This window comes from Nanorana parkeri, unplaced genomic scaffold, assembly GCF_000935625.1.
Source record: "Nanorana parkeri isolate BGI_ZX_2015 unplaced genomic scaffold, ASM93562v1 scaffold470, whole genome shotgun sequence".
NCBI lineage: Eukaryota > Metazoa > Chordata > Amphibia > Anura > Dicroglossidae > Nanorana > Nanorana parkeri.
Genome location: NW_017306738.1, coordinates 1,003,450 through 1,024,539, shown reverse-complemented (window position 1 = coordinate 1,024,539; position 21,090 = coordinate 1,003,450). Strand labels below are relative to the sequence as shown.

Genomic DNA, 21,090 nt, shown 5'->3' with positions numbered 1-21,090 from the left:
GGAGTGACACCATGAGTTACCATCGGAGGGCCCATTCTAACTATTGTGTTACGGTAACACAGTGTCCTCAATCTCTTTTTCTACAGCCTATGTTATAAATGAAGAGGAAGCCTCTGTACTGAGTGTTTCTGTTCATTCATAACTTGTGGAGATAGTATGAGTTACTATGTACACAATTATGAATGATCAGGAAGTGATGTAGATAACTTCCTATTCATTCATAACTGGTACATAGTAAGTCATACTATGTCTAATTATTTACAAACAGTCAGCGATCACTGCAGGTTAGATAACAGAAGGGAGACTCTGCCCCCCTCTTTTAGTTAGAAGATCTTTTAATAGTCTATATTTATCTCACCTGATAGTGGACATTCAGATTTTTTGGGAGTATCTCGAGCTGTATCAAGCTGTGAAAGTTAGTGGACAGGAAAATATGAGGGCAAGAAGACCCCTGATTGATCCAGTGTCTCAGTATGGCAGCCAATAGAGAAAGCCCATCCACCTGAAAATACACATAATATGCATCAATATTCTTTCAAAGTTCTGCTTGCGGTTTCAATATTTGTATTATTTTCATGAGAGAAAGAATAAACATAGTAAATGCAACACAGTTTCATAATAATAGTACTTTGTGTGTAGATTTGTCATTATCAGTATCCATTCACGTTTCACTGTAAACCAGCTTTAAAGCTGGTCTCGAGTATGGTGCCTTCCACCTTCTGGTATATTGCCATGTTAAATCATACTTCACAATGTAGATTAACATTTACATATTGAATGAAGAATCAATTGGCTGAAGGAAATAAAGGTAAACACAGGAAGATAAGGGGAATGTGGGTGTAGAGGTTTATGAAAGGGGGTGTGGGGGGGGGGGGGTCATCTTCTCATTTCAGCTTTCAACTCTCTAAACTGTTAAGTATTGAGGTATTGTAAACAGGGGTCCCAAGTCACCTCAAATTCTTTTTTGCTATCCTTAAGAATACTTGCTATTTTTTTTATAGATCATGATGCACGTGATCATGTTAATAGTGAAGTGAATGTCCACCAATGAGGTTTTCCATAATTTCTCATAAAATACCTTGGCAGCTGGCAGTATATACAATATATATGGGATGCCTGGGATGGGCTCATTTAAGATGGCAACACTAGATGTTTTCGTAGCATGTATATTGGTGACTGATTAAATAGGGGAATATGTTTTTGTCCAATATATTTTAATCTTAAAGCAATCCCACCAGAGATGCATTATGGTACTGGGAGTCCCCAATTCGCATCCCAGTCAGGACACTACCTGCATGGAGTTTTCATGTTCTCCTGTGCTTGCATGGGTTTCCTCCGGATAGTCCTGTTTCCTCCCACACTCCACAGACACGCTGGTAGGTTAATAGGCTCCTCTCTAAATTGTCCCCAGTATGTGTGTCTATGCATATGAGAAAGGGACCTTAGATTGTAAGCTTCTTGAACTCAGGGACTGATGTGAATGTGCAGAATGTAAAGCGCTGTGTAAATTGTTGGCACCATATAAATACCTTTAATAAAAAAATAAAATAGTGCAATGTAGTCCGCTTTGCCCGAAACATTGAGAAGGGGATGTTGTTTTTTCTCGTAGAGAAGGGAAATATTCAAAAAGAAGTGACAGAGGAAAGATCGGGGACATACAACACTTGTGCTCAAAATATTGAAAGGCAGGACTGGTAAAAGATATTTCTTACTGTATTAGTTCCTTTTCCAAATTCATCAATTAAAACAAGAGACTTCACTGTTGCATTATTCACTGCTCTCGTCACCTAGAATTAATGAAAAGGTGTCAAATATGGACTGAGCTACCCGTGGATTGACAAAAGGCATGGAGAAAGTAAAGTGAAGATAATTGAGAGTATAATACTGTATTAAAACTTTATTGACAAGAGGCGAGTGCACAACCCATCTGGGCTTCTCCCTACGACACTCTGCAAAAGAACTAAGTCCCAGGCAAAGGACATGATAACAGTGAGACAAACACTTATCAGTAGCCCACTAAATCCAAATCAGTATAAAATTTGGAATGAAGTATTATCTCATTCACTCCATGAGGCATATTTTGTATGCAGTGATTGGGTCACTACTAATACGTCTCTTAAAGTGTATCTATACAAAATGATAAAACTCTCAAATCAGCATGAGCTTTGTCAACTGCATTGCTAATAGTCTGTCTCAGCATGGGGCATGTTGGACTGATGCGTACACAATGATTATTGTGAGTGGAGTCTCCAAGCATGGTGTAGGTACTCAACAACTCATTTGTTTGTAGTATTCTGGTCCCATACAAAAGCACAATATATTTACATTAAGGGGTATCTGCCATAATGCAAAATACTTGTGGTGGAAGCTCCAATATTCTGCAGCTCCAGGACTGTGTGCCTGTTCCAGGACAGCGACTCTGAGCCTATTCCCCTTCACTGAGATGTCCTCACTGACCCTGAACAAGTGTGCAGCACAAGAGTCAGAGGAGGGCACCCTCTATCTGAAGTGTTTCACATGTAATCAAGAAATCCACACCTGATTTAAGTCAATCATAAAAGTGGACAAACCGAGAGAAACAGATTCCCGTGTTTGTAGCCGTGTAAAGATCCCATCAATGGGCCCGATCTCAGCATAGGAGGCTGGGACATAGCTTCCAATCATAGCCATAAAGACAATGAGGCCAACCTAAGATAGTGAAGAAAGATATGGTAAGAGCTACGAACACTCAGTCTATCAATAGACATATAACAAGACTGACCATTCTAAGAAGTGTATAATAAAGATTGTAGATTACAATCATCGTTTTGGCCATGAAGCAGTGAAGTGGTCGTGTTTAAGGACACAGGTCACCAGTAGAATAAGTATAGATGGTCTTCTTTCACAGTAATGGCCCTGACAGGGTCATATTAAAGCCCATCTCTGGGCAAAAAAAAAAACTTACCCTTGCAGTGGGACTACTGCAATGGTAGAGTGCTTCTTGATGTCTAGTGGACACTATTATTACTGTTTTACTTACCTGATTCCTGCTCCCACCATCTGATCCAGGCAGCCTCTTCTCCCCTTCACTCCGGTAATCTAAGGACCAATGACGTCATCACTAGACGTGAGGATGTCAGAGCACATTCCAACATCAAGAGCAGAGGGGAAGAAGTAGTGAGTGCTGACTGCCACAGGAGCCAGCACCAGCTTTACTTGCGTCACCTAAGAAAATCGAGCACCTAACTCCAGCAGTGTGGGGGTTGCCCTACTGCAAGGTTAAGTTTTTTCTTTGCCCAGAAGTGGGCTGTAAGATGAGTAACTGGGATATACCGTGTTTCCCCGAAAATAAGACGCTGTCTTATATTTTTTTGGCTCAAAAAAACACACTAGGTCTTATTTGTTTTATGTACAACAATCCAAAGTTAATGCAAATCCAAATGAAATAATCCAAAATGGCAAAGTTAAGAATAGGGGGATCAGGGCAATCAAGGGTGCCGTACCCTTTCCAAGAGCAATTTTGTAACCAATTGCTGGCCAGAATGAGCGAAGCGCACTTTCACTATCGATTCCTCACAGGTTGAGTGCATTTGGTATCACTCCGCCTGTGACAGGAGCCGGCGCTATAGAGAAAGCATTGGTGTTTGCGGCTCTGCTCCCTCCGGTGTCGCCTCGCTTCCTTTAGAGCTGGCTTCGTTGGCACCGCTGATTTTCTCCCGTCCCTCCCACGGCTCTTCAAGTTCCCCTTTATGCCACCACCGGCCCTGGAAATGGTCACAACTAGGTCTTATTTTCGGGGTAGGTCTTATATTTTAGCAATTCCCAAAAATAGTGCTAGGTCTTATTTTCGGGGTAGGTCTTATATTCGGGGAAACGGTGGAAGTAGGTAAACAGTCAAAAGCAACCAACTAGGCTTACTAAGCTACTGACATACTTTTATATGACCAACCTTTCCTTATTAATTATACTTCCCTACCATTGCCTTTTACCTGTTTGAGATAAACACTTTTTCCACACGAGTTAGGTCCAGTCAGGATTTTTATTCTCTTTTCTTTCTCACAAGTCTGAGCTGGATTTGGAACAAAAGTTCCAGTGCAGAATACCATTATGGGGTGTCTGAAAGAGACCAAGAGGGAGGAAGAGAAGAAAAGTGAGATAATGAGAACATTCTAGTGTAAGCGGCATGTACCTGACTCCTAGAGCATTAAGAATAATGTTTAGATGTTTTCTTATAAAACAACGTGTCATTGTGCAGTATAATAATTGCATGTGCTTCAACAAACTAATAAACAGTAAATACAGTGCTGATCAATATGTAGCAGAAACCTCCAAACCCTCCTGTATTGAATTGTTTTGTAACTGTATTGTCTTCCTTTTTTTTATAAAACGTTATGCAAATTGTTAGCACTATATAAATCTTGTATAAGAATAATTATAATATTAATAGCCATAACCTGTTCAGGTATTCTAACAGGGGCACACCCGCAGTATGGAGCTTCCTAAATTAAAGTCACATTTACTGTTAGAACTCGGTTTGAAATAAAATTCCATCCGGCTTTGATTTTGTTTTGATCACTATGGTCAAAATCGATTGATGATTTGACCCCATGAACTTTTACAATATTGAACAAACGTTACAAAACCCACAGAACCATAGAAAGAAATGCGTGTGTGTATGGACATGCACACCCCTCTTGCTGACATCTTTAAGGAAAAAGAAAAGATGTTTATCTACACAGTTACTTCCTGTCAAATCTAAAAGGAAAATCAGGGCTATGGTACAGATTTATGGGTTTTCATTATTGCAGAGTTGAGTATGCACAAATTATTGTCTCAAGTCTCAAAGATATCACTAGGTCTTGGTGAATGTTGCTTAGTGGTGTGAGGTGTGCTTTATTGGTTTTCAACTGCATCTGTCATAGAAGGGGAGGAGGCTGTGACAAAAACATATGTATTATGTCCATTCCACTTTAAGCCTCAGTGTAATGCTTGGCTTGATATTTTGCACTGTATAACCCAAACCTACAGGGATCCCAACCTGAAAAAAGCGACCGATGCTGCCGTCAGAATAAAAAAAACCAGCATAGAAATGAATAGCTAGATTGCTATTGGCTATTTCAAATTGCAATAGCAAGCTGGCTATTGCACCTGCCCTCTGCTGCTGTCAATCAGCAGAAGAGGCCCTGATGGAGAACTTCAGGTCCACCTCTGGTGATTGACAGCAGCAGTGGGTGGGTGGGTGCAATAGCTAGTCTGCTATTGCAAATTGAAATAGCCAATAGCAATCTAGCTATTCATTTTTATGCTGGTTTTTTTTTTTTTTTTTCTGACAGGCGGTGGCCAGCGGCCCTGATGTCAGAGAAAAAAAGAAAAAAGACAGCAGGGAAAGCTAGATCAAGCAGAGTAAACCTTTCCAGGAGGAAATGTTTTTCTCCCGGGCGGCCAGGAGCCGCTATCTATGGCTCCGTTCACACTGAGCGATTTATCGCGCGGTAATTCCCGCGATATCGCGGCTATTTACCGCGCGATATCGCTCTCCAATGCATCTCAATGGGGCTCTGTCCTTCGCTGTCGCGGGTCGTGCGTCGCTACAACAGGACCCTTTTTGGAGCGGATTTTGCCGCGATTCTAGCTTGCTCAATGCAAGCATTTGCACGATATCGCGCGTGCGCAAAATGCAAATCGCGCAACAGACGCGTGATTTGCGAATCGCTCAGTGTGAATGGGGCCTAAGGCCCCCATTCACACGATTTTCCGCGCTATTTTATATGAGCGATATTGAGCGACTTGTCGCGTAACTTTTTCCTATTGGGCTGTATGCAATCAGGAGCAAAATCGATTGAAATCGCTCGAAAAAAAGGGTCATGTAGGAGCTACAAGCGATATTGAGCTATATTGAGCGACGGGATGTGAACAGCTCCATTTAAATGGATTGGAGAAGCTACATAGAGCGATATCGCGTGGAAATATGAGCGATATCGCTGCAAAAATCGCTCGATAAATCGCTCAGTGTGAATGGGGCCTAATAGCGGGAGCGTTCGGGAGAGTTGGGATGTCTGAACCTACTACAAGCATACTCAACCTGGACATACTGTATCATGATTTGGGCTAAGGCTAGTTAGTCATAGACATGAGGTTGTGAAGATGTGGCTGCTGTAAGTTCTTGGTCTTCCAATAACAATCATTCAAGCTGAACATGTTCTGGTACCCCTGGTGTTATCTGGGGGAAACAACAGTGTTCTGGGACATTTAATCCAAAGATCAATTTCCCAATCATAACTATATTAACTATTATCTTCAATTCTGAATCAGCTGAATATTTATCTAGAAATATTATTGTTCTTGTATTGTACTTTTTTTTTCTACCCCTTTAAAACGTATGTCACATAAACCATCACAGAACATGACCTCTTCTCCTCACCTGCCTTCCTTTATGGTTATAATGTTCTTCTGGGTGTAGCAGGGGCGGACATATCCATTTTCACGGGCAACAACTGCCATGGCAAGTAGTGCGTCTAGCTGCCCAACATACTCAGTGACCTTGTGTAAGACGGCCGACCGGTCCAGAATCAATGTCTGCAGCTGATGCATGATCATGGTCTCGTGGTCTGTGTAGGTGAGCAGACGTATTATTTCATTCAATCTTTTTTATCAATATCTTTTAATTCCATCACTTTAGGCTTTTTCTTTTTGGGCCGTTTTTATAAATATGTGCTTTTACTTCATCCTAAGTCATTGCTAATGTTTTCACAATTTATAAACCTCTGCAAAGTTGATATTAGGAAGTGGAGAGGAAAAAAAAAAGGTAGAAAAGTTTACAAAATGGCCAAAAAAAATGACAAAATCCAAAGAAATTTTTAAAAATCACTTCACTTTTAAGGAAAACTTCTCTATATTACCTTTATGTAAAACAGTGGAGTAGACTATCAGCATGGTGATGTGACCGGGTGGCTGTAGAGCTCCCTAGAAGACTTCTAGATTTCAATTGACATCCGGCATGATTAAATGAATGCTAACTTGATTACCCAGATTTAACTACAAACCTCCTCCCCCCTCCAGATAATTTCCAAACATTATTATTTTCTTCTACCGTGTTCCTGTAGCAAGAAACAGCTTTTATTACTCTCTATCACATCATCACCATACTTGTAAAGCTCTTGCAGGGCGGCTGCTGGGAGCTCAGTTCCTAATGACGTAGGCACGTCCCCAGGACTACATCCCCCAAGAGTCTTTACTTTTTCCAAAGTATTTGGGCAGAATTGTGAGAGTCGGCAGCATTGTTTTGCTAGGAAATAAATCAGTGTCTATGTGTGTGGACTAGGACTGAGAGGGGAGCGTGCAGGAAAAGTTCTATAGTTCAGCAGCCAAGGCTGAAAAGCTGGCTGGGATTTCGATGCAGAAAAGGACCTGTGGTCCTCATCAGATGGGTTTTGCAATCGCATACAAGCCTATGGGAGTCTAAAACCTGCCTGAAGCAGGTCAAATTAGGAAGCCGGGCGGCGGGTAATGACTTCCCGGCCAATCAGCATCGAGCCGGCCAAATAGCATGGAGCCAGCTTCCTGGCCAATCAGAAAGCCGGGCGGTGGGTAATGACTTGCCTCCCAGCTTCCTGATTGGCCGGGAAGCCAGCTCCATGCTAGCGGGAATAGCCGTATCGGTATCAATGAGTACCGAAATATTGGTACTCGTACTCAATACCAAAAAAACAGCATTGTTACATTCCTAATTTCTAGCAAATCAACGGGTATCATATCAATAAATGTGCATGTATGAAGCAGATGTAATGTAATCATTGCATATTGTGTGATAATGAAAGGAATTGCAGATGTACATAGTTATGGCAAAGTTTTATTATACAGTTCCTCTCTTTCATTTGCCACCGTACGCACAGGCCTACCTGACCTAATGTTTTCCATCTCACCTCTGATCTCAAAGTGAAGGTCTCCAAGCACTGCATCCAGCTCTTTGGTCCGTGCACTTCTGTAGTGGAGTCTACCTTCTGCTAGAAACTGTTCAAAAACATTAGCTATTTAGGGGTCAACCTCTGGTTTCCTGAATACTCCAACAGCTAGACCTTTCTGCCCTTTTTCCTAGCTTTGTTTTTGTCCACTTTGGAGATTTTGGTGCTGTTGTATTCTCCAGAATATAACACAACTAAAAAGCCCAGCAGGAATGTTACAAATGTCTAAAATGTGGACAAGAGTAGACAGGTGTCTTTCACAATTTCTGGGAAAAGAAACAAGACAATTTTCGCATCACTACCTATTCCCGTACATGCCTTCTAAGCTATCTCCCATGTACCCCTGGAGTAACACAATCCCAGTTTGCCTAAGCCCAAGCACACTCATAACTGTGACCGCCACTCTCCCCTCCTGGCCCGATCAGTGGTGGCAGTAGCGGCAGGGGTCATGCTGTGCCCCTTTGTGGTGTATAACTAGGGGGCAGGGAATACGCCTCTCCCCCACTGATTGGGTTGGTAGGAGGAGGAGGCAGTCACAGTTTTGAGCAGGGCAAACTCAGGTGAACTGGGTTCACACAAAACCCAACCTCATCACTACACAGAAACAAGTGAGTCTAAGTTGGAAGATATTCTGCACCACCACACATGGTATTACAAGGTGAGTTACTTTATTCATATAGGAGTTGGCAGAGGTAGGTAGAAGACTGTATATTTCTTACCACAAATTCCAAACCTTCAATCTCAAAGTCACTTTTATCCTTCATGAAGTCGAGACGGTCAATGGACAAGAGGAACCCAATCTAGAGGGGTTTATAAATCATTTCACAGAAAGGTGAATAATCCAACAAATACAAGTGGACCTGCTCTCACATATACAAGTGAAACTACACATCACAGTGTGCCTTAGTGTGCCTGACAGGCATATTGCTCTCCAGTACTTTGGATGCAGCAGCACCAATACTTGCAGAGTCTTTCTGGATACATTGGTAGACAATATCTATGACAGTTATGCTGAGGTGATCAAAAAGGAAACAAAAATCCATCCACAAAAAGATGATTTTACAACTGGCCTTCTAATAATCCTAAAGCTAAACTTTAAGACACAGCTCATCTCTTCATGTGGTCCCAGTCCTCTGAACTGAGAAAGTGCAGCCCTAGTGACTTGCTTCTCTTGCCTGGCTTCTTCAAGTATTTGCAGCAGTCACAGAACTGCCCCCTGGCTACACCGTCACATTGACTACATCAGGCAATTCTATATGCATTGTAGCTGTATTGGTTATGGTGCTAATGAATGGTGACACAAGTGTTCTGCTTCCTATCATCACCCCAATCACTGACCATATCACTGCTGTCAGTCCTTTCCCAAACATGTCTTATTGGTGTGGCCAGCGGTGTCGCGTCTAGTACTGTTGCTGTCCAAGCCAAAAAGGACAGGATAGACAGTTCTATAAAGTGTACTGACAATGAATAAACTGAAAACAGTCATGTGCAAGTGGAGGCCGAGGTGAGTTCTATGGTTTCCTGTTTTAGAAATGTGGATGTGAATGCCGCAAACCTCATAGATGCCAACTGTCCATTCTGCCAGGACAATACTGCATCTTGGACCTCAGTTCCGATGATGCTGTATCCTGGGCGATGTCCCAGAATTACTGTGTCACCCTTATTTGCGTTACTGCTCATGTTCAGTAACTCAATTAGGCATGTGTGCAATTATCAGGAGCCATGAGTGGGTGGTCCCTGCATAATTAGATGTAGGGTTCAGGTGGGCCTTTGACCAACTTAAAGCGACCCTGTGACCAAATTTTAAAAAATGTCATGTAAAAGCACACAAGTACTTTAACTGCTTGCTTGCAGTGGTTCCCTTTCCATTAATTCTTTTTTATTGACTTGCTAAGTGCCTCTATAATTGCTAGGGAATTGACACTCCAGAAAGTGTCAGTTCCCTAGGACAACTCCCTCCCTCCCTGCACATCATAGTCCTCTCCTCATCTGGAAGTGTCTAATTACTGTCTGTGCTGGCCCAGCATCTCAACCACTCCCCTAACTTCCCTTTTTAACCTTTTATCTAACAGCCGGGTGGAGGTGTGAAGAGGAACAGCTCTGAGTCCACTGGGGCTTCTAATTTCACATCCGAAAGACAGTACCCAGCAGCAGTCCCAGGGGTTTTGGATGTCTGCACAATGGAGGCTTTTACAAGTAAATAACATGCATATCATCTTATGGGAAGGATGGTGCTGGAATAAATCTGGGAACAGGGTCTCTTTAGGGTTCTGCTGCATTTTTGGCTATTTGTGTGGTGCAATATACATTCTATCCAGTAGATGTCAGCGTGTGGATAAAAATAAAAGAAATTTAGATCAGATCCAGCAGAGCTGAATGAACATTGACAAAAGAAACATGGAATTGTTGCCAATGACAAACAGAATTGTTTTTAAGAGGGTTATTCACAGAACGGTGAAGAGTTTGGAGAAGACAGGAGAAGTGAACAATCTAGGCCAACTTTGCTGAACTTGAAAGTGAGCTGAATTGGAGAATTTCTCAAAATCATCTATTTTGACCTAGATTGTTCACTTCTCCTGCCTTCTCCAAACTCTTCACCCTTTTGTGAATAACCCTGTAAATGTTTCCTTCAACATCTTCCCTGACACATTCCATAAAAATTCAATGAATGAATTAAGGTAAATGAGTTAGCAGTGTGGCTATAAATGGCGTATGCTCCTGACACTTATTTGAGTAAGTCATTTGGATGAGTGATAAAAATCTGATAAATTACAGAACGCGTTCAATTAAATATGATTAAACTACTACTACCAATTTATACATATTGATTTTTTTGTTTCTCTATTTTTTTTTGTGTTTGTCCCTGGATTTTTCTCACCAGGGGGATGTAGATGACACTACATGATGGTATCTTCATGTCTAAAGTCTCCAGTTCTTTCCTAGCGATATCAGTGAGAAAATCTGAGAGTCCTTGGAGGCGGCATTTCTCTGTCACAGAAGGATATAAACTGGGTAGTGAGCTCATCTTTTATAAACCTAAGTTTACAATACAATATAGCCAAAAAAGTAGAAAGAAAAGACAACCAATCAACCCACCCAACAAAAATCTACCAAAACAAAGCATTTTTCCACTGGCCTAGCAGGCACTCTGCCGAGACCAGATTACTGAATACTTACTTACTGCATCATGTGTCGCTCCCTTGCTGACAGAAATGATGTAGATTGTGGGTAAGCAGTGAGGGAGTGACATCTCGCTAGTTCATCTGGAAAAGGAGTGATACCTGGAAGTAGGTAAGTATTGTTCTACCTTGTTTACTCCTGTATAGAGAGCCTGTCACTGGCCAGCGATGGGATCACTACTGAAACATGGCCCATTCAGACCTCTCCAGTGCATTGCATGAATGCACGTGTTGAGGCATGTTGTGGTGCCATTTGTTGCCAATGGCACCCCAATGCATTCATCCAACAGACCTACAAAGCACATGCACTGCATTGCACCACACATACACGCAGTGCAGGGTTACACACTACCCTGTCTTCTGGTGTGCAGCTTTTAAAACAAAACAAAAAAACAGATGGGAGGTTTTTGGTCAGTTCTGGTGTGTTGACAGTCCATACGCTGGAATGGACTGCCTTAATGAACTTGTGTTATCAGGCACGCGTTATTGCAGTGCACCAGAATGGACAGGTCTGAATTGGCTCTTTCTGATTTTGTAATCTTAAAAAATCTTATCCATGTCTATTATTTTCAAATTAAAAAAAAAAGACTAAGGTCACTTTATCTAATGCAAGTATTCTAACAGTGTTATTCACAAAAGGGTGAAGAGTTTGGAGAAGGCAGGAGAAGGGAACAATCTAGGCCAAAATAGCGGAACTGGAAAGTGAGCTGAATTGGATATTTTTTCCTAATCCGCTACTTTGGCCTAGATTGTTCTCTTCTCCTTCCTTCTCCAAACCCTCCACCCTTCAGTGAATTACCCTGTTAGTTAGGACTAGATGATTGTTCATAACATCTTGGTATTCAATCCCAGATTTTAAAAAGAGTTTACTTTGATAAAGGAAACATATCTTAGTTAAATAAATAACCCTGCCTCTAATTGTTCTGTAATCCAAGATAAGAACTAGGATGACTAATTAGACTCCTTGAGATAGCACAAGGCCGCTCAGAATTTCTGACCTTATCAACAAGCATTTTTGTGCATCTAACTAACAGATACAACAGAACACTTTTAATGGTATATGTAACAGAAAAAAAGGTAGCAAATACGAGTTCATTGTTAGAGTTTACAAACACTTTTGGATCTATTTATAAACAATTTGCAGAGCCATTTGCCCTAAAAATATCTGGGAAAAATATATTTGTTCTGTGTGAATAAAGGCAAAAAGAAATGCTCTTCTTATATTTTCTTTTCAGGTCAAATGTAATGTAATACCACATTGTGGCCACTAGAAGAAGCTGAGGAGCATATGAAATAAACACGTATTACCTATGCTCCTTAGCTCCATCTAGTGGCCATAATGCAGCATTACATTAAATTACATTCAACCTAAAATGACATACTAAGAATATTCGTGTTTGCCTTTATTCTTTCAGGCAGCCTGTATTGTTGGCTGCAGCCCTGACTGGTGTGGGTTAATTATCATGTGTCTTGCTGGCTGCAGCACTAGTCTAGTCAGCTGTGGCTTAATGAAATTACCCACACACTTCCAGCTCTGGAACTGGCCTCGGTGACTCCCTATATAAGCATCATCAGCCTGTTCCCCAGTTTTTGTGATAGTTCTTGCTATACAAGCTGTGCTCGGTCTCTGCAAATCCTGTCTCTGGAAATCTTGTTTGTCTACGGTTTTGACCTTGGCCCCTCCCTGGATTATGCTTTTCCTTCTGCCTGCCATGACCTCAGCTTGTGCCCCGATTACCCTTTGCCAGCCACCCGCCCTGACCATAGCCTGTGCCCGGATTACCTTTGCCAGACACTCTCTGGTAGTGTCTTTATCCTTCTGTCCGTACCTCAGTTCAGCACCTGGGGCCAGCCTGTGGCATCACCCAATCAGAGCAAATAGTTTAAGTCCTGGGGGCATCCAAGTAGAGGTAGGCATGCTTGCCTTATGGGAACGGCGTCTGCTTTAGGTGAAACAACTCGTCACTGTTTGCTCTGATGGTGTGCGTCCACAGCTGGTCCTGACATATTCACACAGGAGGAACGTTCACAGGTATTTGCAGGGTGAATTGCCCTGCAAATTGTTTATAAATAGACTGCTGAAAGTCTATGATTATTTTTACAGTAAATCAAGTTCCATTGAGAAAGCAACTTTAAAACTGCTTCTGAGAAGTCTGTATATCTGTCACTCACTCTCATCCACAGCTGGGTCTACAAATGGTTTAATGCAGAAACGTTTCTCTCTCAGGCTTTCTTCAAAACAGATCTGGGTGAGAGAGAACAGGGAAGAGAAAGAGCAACAATGAATACAGAGATTATAGGTCAAGAGAGTTTTAAGAAGAAGCATTTCACACTTTTATTACATTATTTAGGCATTGGGGTGACCAGACGCTTTTATATAAATCTGTTTTATTCTCCAATGAAAGGCAATAACATAACAGTTTTTTCTATGGACTGCTTGTCTTTGTTTATCTGGTTACATGTCTGGAGCTTGTACTCTGCCAAAAGCTTACATCTTTAATAACTTAAGCCAGCCAATAAAGGGCATCACTTAAAGCCCAACTGAAGTCTTATTTTTAATTGCTATTGTGGAATTGTGTGGCAATACCACGGTGTTCTGTGGCCTCAAAGTAACCAAGGATTCTCAGCCAGAGGTGCTGAGCGGCTCCAGGAAGCAATTGCTTGTATCAGGAAAGAGCTGACTTTTCAGTCCTTTCCATGTTTTCTGGTTCATAGTTGGGATCCTGGAGCCGTGAGATTTCTTAGAGCTCTGGGTGGGAGGAAATCTCCAGTCCTGGGGCCAGGTGCAGCCAATTGCCAGGCCAGACTGTCCAGGTGGCTGATAACAGCCTTATTAAGACACTGGACAGAGAGGAAGAGGGGTTGGTGTGGTGGGCACATGAGGGCTCCTGCTGGGAAGAGGGACAGGTTGTGTCCAGGAGTCAGGCGGAGTCCACCCAGAAGCCAGAGTGGAGCCAGGAGGCTTTGTGTGTGCTGGAGGAACCTAGGAATCAGCCAATGAGGTTTAGTGAGCCTGGGACACACAAGGGACTTGTGGAAGAGTCACATGCAGGATAGTTGACAATCCTGAGTTGGTGAGATGTTGTGATGTTACTTACTGGCTGAAACAAACCAGGCGATATATTATTTTGCTGAAGTAAAGCTCTGTTCTGTTATGGTGGAAAATAAAAGACTCCTTTTTATGTTTCAACGGCTTCAAGACTGGTCCTTAAGCACTCACCATTTGTGCTAATTTCCCCAAACGTCACACTATACAGTCAGTAAAGAATATGGCAATGTTTTATTTTTATTTTTTTATTAGGTCTTTGTTGCTTAACAAAGTATGAAGCTGCCCTGTGCCAGCAGCAAGCTGGAGAGCCGGACCACTACGCTCTAGCACCAGCGGTTCTACACGCCCTTGCACTGTAGTCCAATAAACAAAACTAATGTTCCCTGACCAGCATTGCTGATATTGAGAAGTACTTTTTCACTGTACTAACCACTTTGTTGATTAGACTGGCTATGTAGTTCAGGTCACTGCTGAATGCAGAAGAGATGCGGGAAAAGAGAAGCACAGTCTTAGGCAAAGAGCTGCAGATGTCACCAATACACACAGCGTTGTATACTGTCTGCGGGGAGAAGAAAATGGAAGATATAAAACACTGGATACATACAGATACTGGTTTCTAAGTGAATAAAAGTTTGATAAAAGATATATTCTCCAGCGGCCATGTACATCCAATTTTCAGGTGCTTGTCAGGTGATTTTCTTGCTACTTCAAATAGTTGGTAATGTATGCAAAAGGCTTTCTCTACCCAATCAGCAATATATAATAACACAATCCATAAAGTCTTTCAGTCCACCAGATCTCCTGTAAACATGAAATTTCCCCTACATAATCATATTTAGCTAAGTAGATAAAAATCCCCAAAAAGTAGAGCAGGCGAGAACTGGGCATTTGCCCCGTGCGCTAATACAAATAATAATCGGGCTGGTGACCCTGAATGGTGATATTCTCCAATCCATACCTCAGTCAGATTGGGATCTTCAGTAACTGAAAATTAACTATCTATCTGCTCTCTCTTTAGTCTTGTAATCACAGGCAGAGGGACATTTCCCAGCACTGGCTTCCTTTGTGGCTCTGAAATGTTATCCAACTGAACGCCGAAAGCTGCAAAAGGAGTCAGTGCTGGAAGAATGCACATGTGTTGCACTTGTTTGTTAAAAGAAGCAGAATGCTAAGGATTATTTGTGATAATGCAATGGTCAACAAGAGGCGATGTAAAGAGTGGAATTCCCCAGTACCCCACTAGCTCCTAAATGGAAAGAAGAAGTACTGTTACTGTTAAGCAAAATTCCACTAACACAGAGGGTTCAGAGAGCTTCAGTGAGCATCTAAGCTGGTCAGCCTTGCTCATTGGTGAACCATAGCCACCGTTAAATATTCTTAACTGGTGGAAACTTGCAGAGGTTGAGTCCTTTGAGAGCATTCTGGCTATTCGAGTCCCAAAAAAACGATCCCCTTCAAGTAAGGCCTAAGCGTCCAACAATGGGGATGCCAGGAAATGTACTAGATCAAACACAAGGTCCCATGCCCTTACCAACTACAAGTGCCCCTGAAGGGCAGGTACGGCCTAAAGCTGTTTCTGAAGATACATTAGTGTCATTTTAAAAAGTTACGCTTTTTTTGCAGGCATTCAAAATCTTAGGACACTAGCAAAAAACCGAGACATTGCAATTGGAGGGGCGGTTTTACAGGGGCAGTGCTTCAATAATTATTTCTGTTTTTCTGTGTCCAAACCTCCTGTAGGCAGCAGCATTTATTAGTCAGAATTCCTTCAATGGGCAACAAATACAGATTTTTGCACTTGTAAGAGTCGGACGTTTACTGTTACTGTTTCTGAACTACACTGTTGCACAACTTAGTTATTTGTTAGTTAGATGGTTAAACTTTGTTTAACTGTTATTGGGGTTTTTTATATATATTGTTTGTATTTGCTCAGTTTGCAGTGGTATTGATATAATCACAGAAGGGGCAAGTTTTTATGCACTATATTACATTCATTTGGATACCAAAAAAGTATAAGATACACACTGGAGGGGCCTGGGGGGAGGGGGGGGGTCACTTGTAGGAGGAGCACAGACAGAGTTGGGCTTTAATTGCTCCCATGAGAAATTAAAGTGACATTAGGGTCCCAGTTCCCCCCCCCCCCCCATGCTGCTGCTGCTGGTCACTGATCCAGCACTGACTGCTGTGTCTTCTGTGTCCCATCCATGCTGCCTGCATTGACTTACCCCGTGTCTCTCCTCTTCTCCTGGCCGAAGATCTCTAATGCGCATGCGCACCGCCGCTCGAGAATTTTTCAGATCTTCAGGCGAGAGCGAGCGGCGAAGACACAGGTAAGTAATTACCTTATTGGTAACTTTTTAATTTTTTTTATGTTTTTGCATATATCTACTGCTTGCCAGCAGAAAATATATGCAAAAAAAAAAACCACAGAGACTTTAATTATACTCCAAGTAAAATGATATGTTCCTCTTTTTCAAAGCAACTATGCAAATCATTATTTTTAGGATATGGGATGGAAGTGACAACATGTAAATGTTTTCTATTTTAGACAGACAATGTGCACTTCATAGTGCTTCAGCAGAGAGCTTCTTGGTCCCTTATGGCCACCGCACCATTATATGTCGGATTATAGTACATTAAACCTCTACAAGCCCTGAACCACAGAAGCCATGCCTGACATATATTGCACAGATGACCACTACAAAGCATGATACAACTTGGCTTATATAATATAGGTGGAAAGATAGGTTTACAGGAATGGTTTGCATTGTATCATCTAATCTCATTACAAGAAGATGAGATCTTGTTCAATTAAAAGGGCAAAACATTACTTACATTAATAGGGTTATTCACAAAAGGGTGAAGGGTTTGGAGAAGGCAGGAGAAGTGAACAATCTAGGACAACATAGGTGAACTGGAAAGTGAGCCGAATTGGAGAATTTCTCCAGTTCAGCTATGTTGTCCTAGATTGTTCCCTTCTCCGGCCTTCTCCAAACTCTTCACCCTTTTGTGAATAACCCTGTAAGTGTGGGTCACTGGTGAACATGTTTTGTATTCTGTGAAATCATTCTAGTGGTAATCTTAGATTTTAACCAGCAGAGGGCACAAACTGACCTTATATAAAGCCTGCCAGTCGGACACTTTGGTGCTGGAGAGTGTCATGCGCTTTAGGATCATCTGATGAAGCAAAGGAAAATACTGAATATTTTATCAGTTAGGATTAAGGAGACAAAGATGAAAGGAAAATCAAAAACAGGGCAGATGTCATCTTGAAAGGCATGTTAACATTTTTAATGCCTATTCATAATGAGATGCCGCTCTGTATTAAATATTATACTATCCTGATAGATAAAAGGTAAGTCTTGTATTTCGCAACATTAAAGGGGATGAATCAAGGAAATGGGAACAGGAAGTCTAGAATGCTGCTAGAGATACCGAATACTAATTGCTTTCATAGCATTCATATAGAAGTTCTCAAATGATATATCCATCTATTTTATCCAAGCCCATTTGCTAAATCCTAATGCTACCTGCATCAATTATTATGTAGCTAGATAGTTTTGAGCCTTTTGCGCTCTTGAGCCCTATAGCAGTCATGTGGTCTGCTATGGCTATAGTTACATCCTTGATTATCACCTAATTATGCAGTGACAAAATCTCTATAATAGGAAAACAGCAGTGATAAAAGTACTTAAAAAGGAGAACTATGAGGTGAGTGAATTACACTCGTCCTCATAGTTAGAGCCGACGTATGACAATGAAACGGTCGCACGTCGGCTCTATTCATCGGGAAGTGAGCAAACACATACAGTCGCTTGCTCACTAACGATCATCTTTCAGAGCCAGCTGGGTGGATCTCAACAGTATTGTCGGGATCCATCTTGGCTGGGTCACTCTCAGTATATAGTGAGCTGAGCTTTCGTTCACGAAAGGACATTGGTATATGTCCTCCCGTGACCCTTGAGAGAACTATGGTATAAAAAGGTTACCCCATAGTTCTCTTTTAAAGATGAAGCCTTGCAATGGTGCTGGTTTAAATTACAGGGCATCATTCAACACAGAAAAGGAGCACCGCTCTCCCCTGCAGACTAGCTACATTAGGGGCCAGTGCTGGAGATTAGGTAAGTATAACAGCCAAATTTGCTTCTTTTGTTTTTAGCCCCTGTCCAATTATCAAATATTATCTTTGGCCAAAGCTGGAATTGTGTGTAAAAAAAAAAGGTAAGAACAAATTAGCAGAAAAACAAGAACGAACAACAATTTGAAAACTCACAGGGATATTTTTGATGTTCTTCAGGCAGCCCTGAAGGTTCCCTGTTGTTTCTTGGTTTCTGGGTGCCATGAAGAACTCGATCACATCAAGCCGAGATGTTAGCTCAGTCTGATTGTGCGTGGGCCTCATAAACCACAATCTATCACAGATGGGACAAGTCATGGAACAAGTCATAATAAATACATGTGTGTGCACTTTCAGAAGTAAATACATACAATGATTTTAAAGGTGGGAATGTCTATTTTACACACCTCATACAGCTCTCTCCCCATTTGGACTGGCAGCGATTCAAAAGCCCTAAATCATTACATCAAAATGTTTAAGTATAACTAAGAAAACAATATAAACACTCCAACACTAAAAAAACTATAGCAGGGTTATTCACAAAAGGGTGAAGACAGTTTGGGGAAGCCAGAGAAGGGAACAATCTAGGACAACATAGCTGAACTGGAAAGTGAGCTGAATTGGAGAATTTTTCCTAATCATCTATGTTGTCCTAGATTGTTCCCTTCTCTGGCTTCCCCAAACTCTTCACCCTTTTGTGAATAACTCTGTTAATGTTTCTGATTTCTCCATCAGATTTAGCAGAATAGATTTATGACTGGCTAAACATTGTAACATGATTCCCCCCAAGAACGTGGATGGAATTTCTTCTCCCGACTATTGTATTCTGATAGCCTGTGCCCGTGACTGGTTGGCTACAGTCACTGATTGGCCGACAAGTTTCCTCCCAGCTCCTTCAACAAATGTTTAACAAAAAATTGACTAGAACTAGGTGGTGTCGGCAAGGCCAGCCACAGATCGAATTTTGGATGATTCAGCAGGAACCGGCTGAAATTTGATTAATGTTTGGCCAACTACCAAACATGAAACTACTAGACAAGTGGTGTTTTCTATCCTACAGCATCTCCAGCACTCCTTTAGATGAAAATTGCACTTACAGCGGTCATAATGTCTTGTAACTCGGCCTCCTGAAGTAATGGGGGCATCAGATTTTCCAAAAGACAGGTTTCCCAATTGAGTTAAACTGTCATTCTGTCATAAGGATGGGGAAGCACAGGCGCTGCATGTTTCAGGATGTAGGGAAAAAACAGGAAACCAAAACATATTGCCGCTTTATTGCATCCTATAGAAAAGCTAGACATGCTCCTCTTGTAATATAGTGCTGCCAATTATTGCATCAATGTGTGGAATCAGGTACAGGTCACTTTACATCCATTAATGAACTTTTAATGGATACTCAAACATGACTTTATGATAGTATTTGTTTGAAATAATAAACTAAAAAGGTGCGTGGTGTTTACAACATATTCATACCAAACAGGCTTAGCCCTTCCTTCCCTCCAGAGCTCATCTTATACACAGATGGATGGGCCTCACTTTTGAATATCTGCAAAACACTGACAAAATATCAGAAATGAATACTCAAAACTCTCACACTTCACAAACTGCTTTTCCTATAGGGGCACCCACCCAAAAGTGGTATTTCAATGTATGTGGACTTTAGTGGGCTGAGTCTCCAATATATTTTTATCTCTTGTAAACTACCGTACTAAAATCTCTATCTCTGGCTCTCTTCTTGGTCATCTTGCATTCTGCTAAAACAGTCCCCAATCCTGTGGTTTTCTCCATTATATAGCATAAATTAAACAACTCAAGAAATGGGACTAACAGACTTCATCACTAAATCAGGGCTCAGCAAGCATAAGGATCTGCATTGCACTTTCCTCTATGCCCCCATCCAGCAAACATCATTCTTCAAGTTGCTAAGCTGGTGCATTTCTGCTTCCCCTGCTCCACTCTGCAGCAGCCAGAATTAGTTGTGAGGCTCTATGTGGATTTAACCTACATCCCCTGGGGGTAGGGAGGGCTGTAATGACAAGTGCAGGGAGCGAATGTGCTCTGGCCTGGCGAATTGAAAGGTCGAGATGTCTTCTTAAGGGACATAGAGGTAGATGTAAAGCAGATCATTGCACTCACTGTGCACCGATCCAAGGATGCCTGCACCATTCCTACAGTTCTGAGTGCAGACCAGGAAAAACAAGTACAAAGATGCCATCAGTTCAGTCCCTGTGAGAAAGCACATCTCCAATCTCTACTCCCCCCCACAGATACATAACTAAATTCTAGTGGGAATGAGTGGATTTTACTGGTCTAGCCAATAGAGAAAGAAGAAGACTCTTGATCCAGAAGTAGATGGTAACAGAGATGGCGTGGCGGGAGCATGGATGCCGCATCGCTAGATATAGACATGTACTAGTTAAAGTGTGTCATAATAAGCAAGTATGTGGTACATAAAGCTCCTGGGGGCCCAGACTAATTTGTTTCTGCATCAATACCACACAGTAATATAAGGGAGTGCCTCTTTTTTTTTTTCAGAATCAACTACTTTACCTGAAAGTATCTGGTTCCATATCAACGATATCAGCCCTAGAAGAACAAACAGTGTACATATGTGTTAGCGCTAAACGGCAAGAGAATAACATACAGTATAATGTTACAGGCCCTGATTCTCCTACCCTCAGATTAAATTGGACCTTGGGCTGGATCTTTTTGGGTTAAGTAAAAAAAACAATCAGTTAATGAACCTTGAGCATATAGTACACCTTGGCAATGCTGCAAAGTAAAAGGCCAACAAAAAGACGAAGA

General features: G+C 41.6%; 1 protein-coding gene across 1 annotated transcript in view; it reads right to left on the bottom strand.

Moving 5' to 3' along the window:
* The window catches only part of MSH5 (mutS homolog 5), a 42,857-nt gene that overhangs the window by 7,606 nt on the left and 14,161 nt on the right, over positions 1–21,090 (bottom strand). The window contains exons 7-21 of the mRNA XM_018560632.1: positions 20,836–20,871; positions 19,759–19,841; positions 18,693–18,738; positions 18,442–18,580; positions 17,283–17,345; positions 14,599–14,727; positions 13,292–13,364; positions 10,819–10,928; positions 8,660–8,740; positions 7,902–7,989; positions 6,401–6,587; positions 3,969–4,095; positions 2,539–2,688; positions 1,713–1,787; positions 359–502 (exon numbers count right to left, since the gene is read on the bottom strand). Coding sequence (XP_018416134.1) covers positions 359–502; positions 1,713–1,787; positions 2,539–2,688; positions 3,969–4,095; positions 6,401–6,587; positions 7,902–7,989; positions 8,660–8,740; positions 10,819–10,928; positions 13,292–13,364; positions 14,599–14,727; positions 17,283–17,345; positions 18,442–18,580; positions 18,693–18,738; positions 19,759–19,841; positions 20,836–20,871 — 1,531 coding nt within the window. The remainder of the gene's footprint in view (positions 1–358; positions 503–1,712; positions 1,788–2,538; positions 2,689–3,968; positions 4,096–6,400; positions 6,588–7,901; positions 7,990–8,659; positions 8,741–10,818; positions 10,929–13,291; positions 13,365–14,598; positions 14,728–17,282; positions 17,346–18,441; positions 18,581–18,692; positions 18,739–19,758; positions 19,842–20,835; positions 20,872–21,090) is intronic.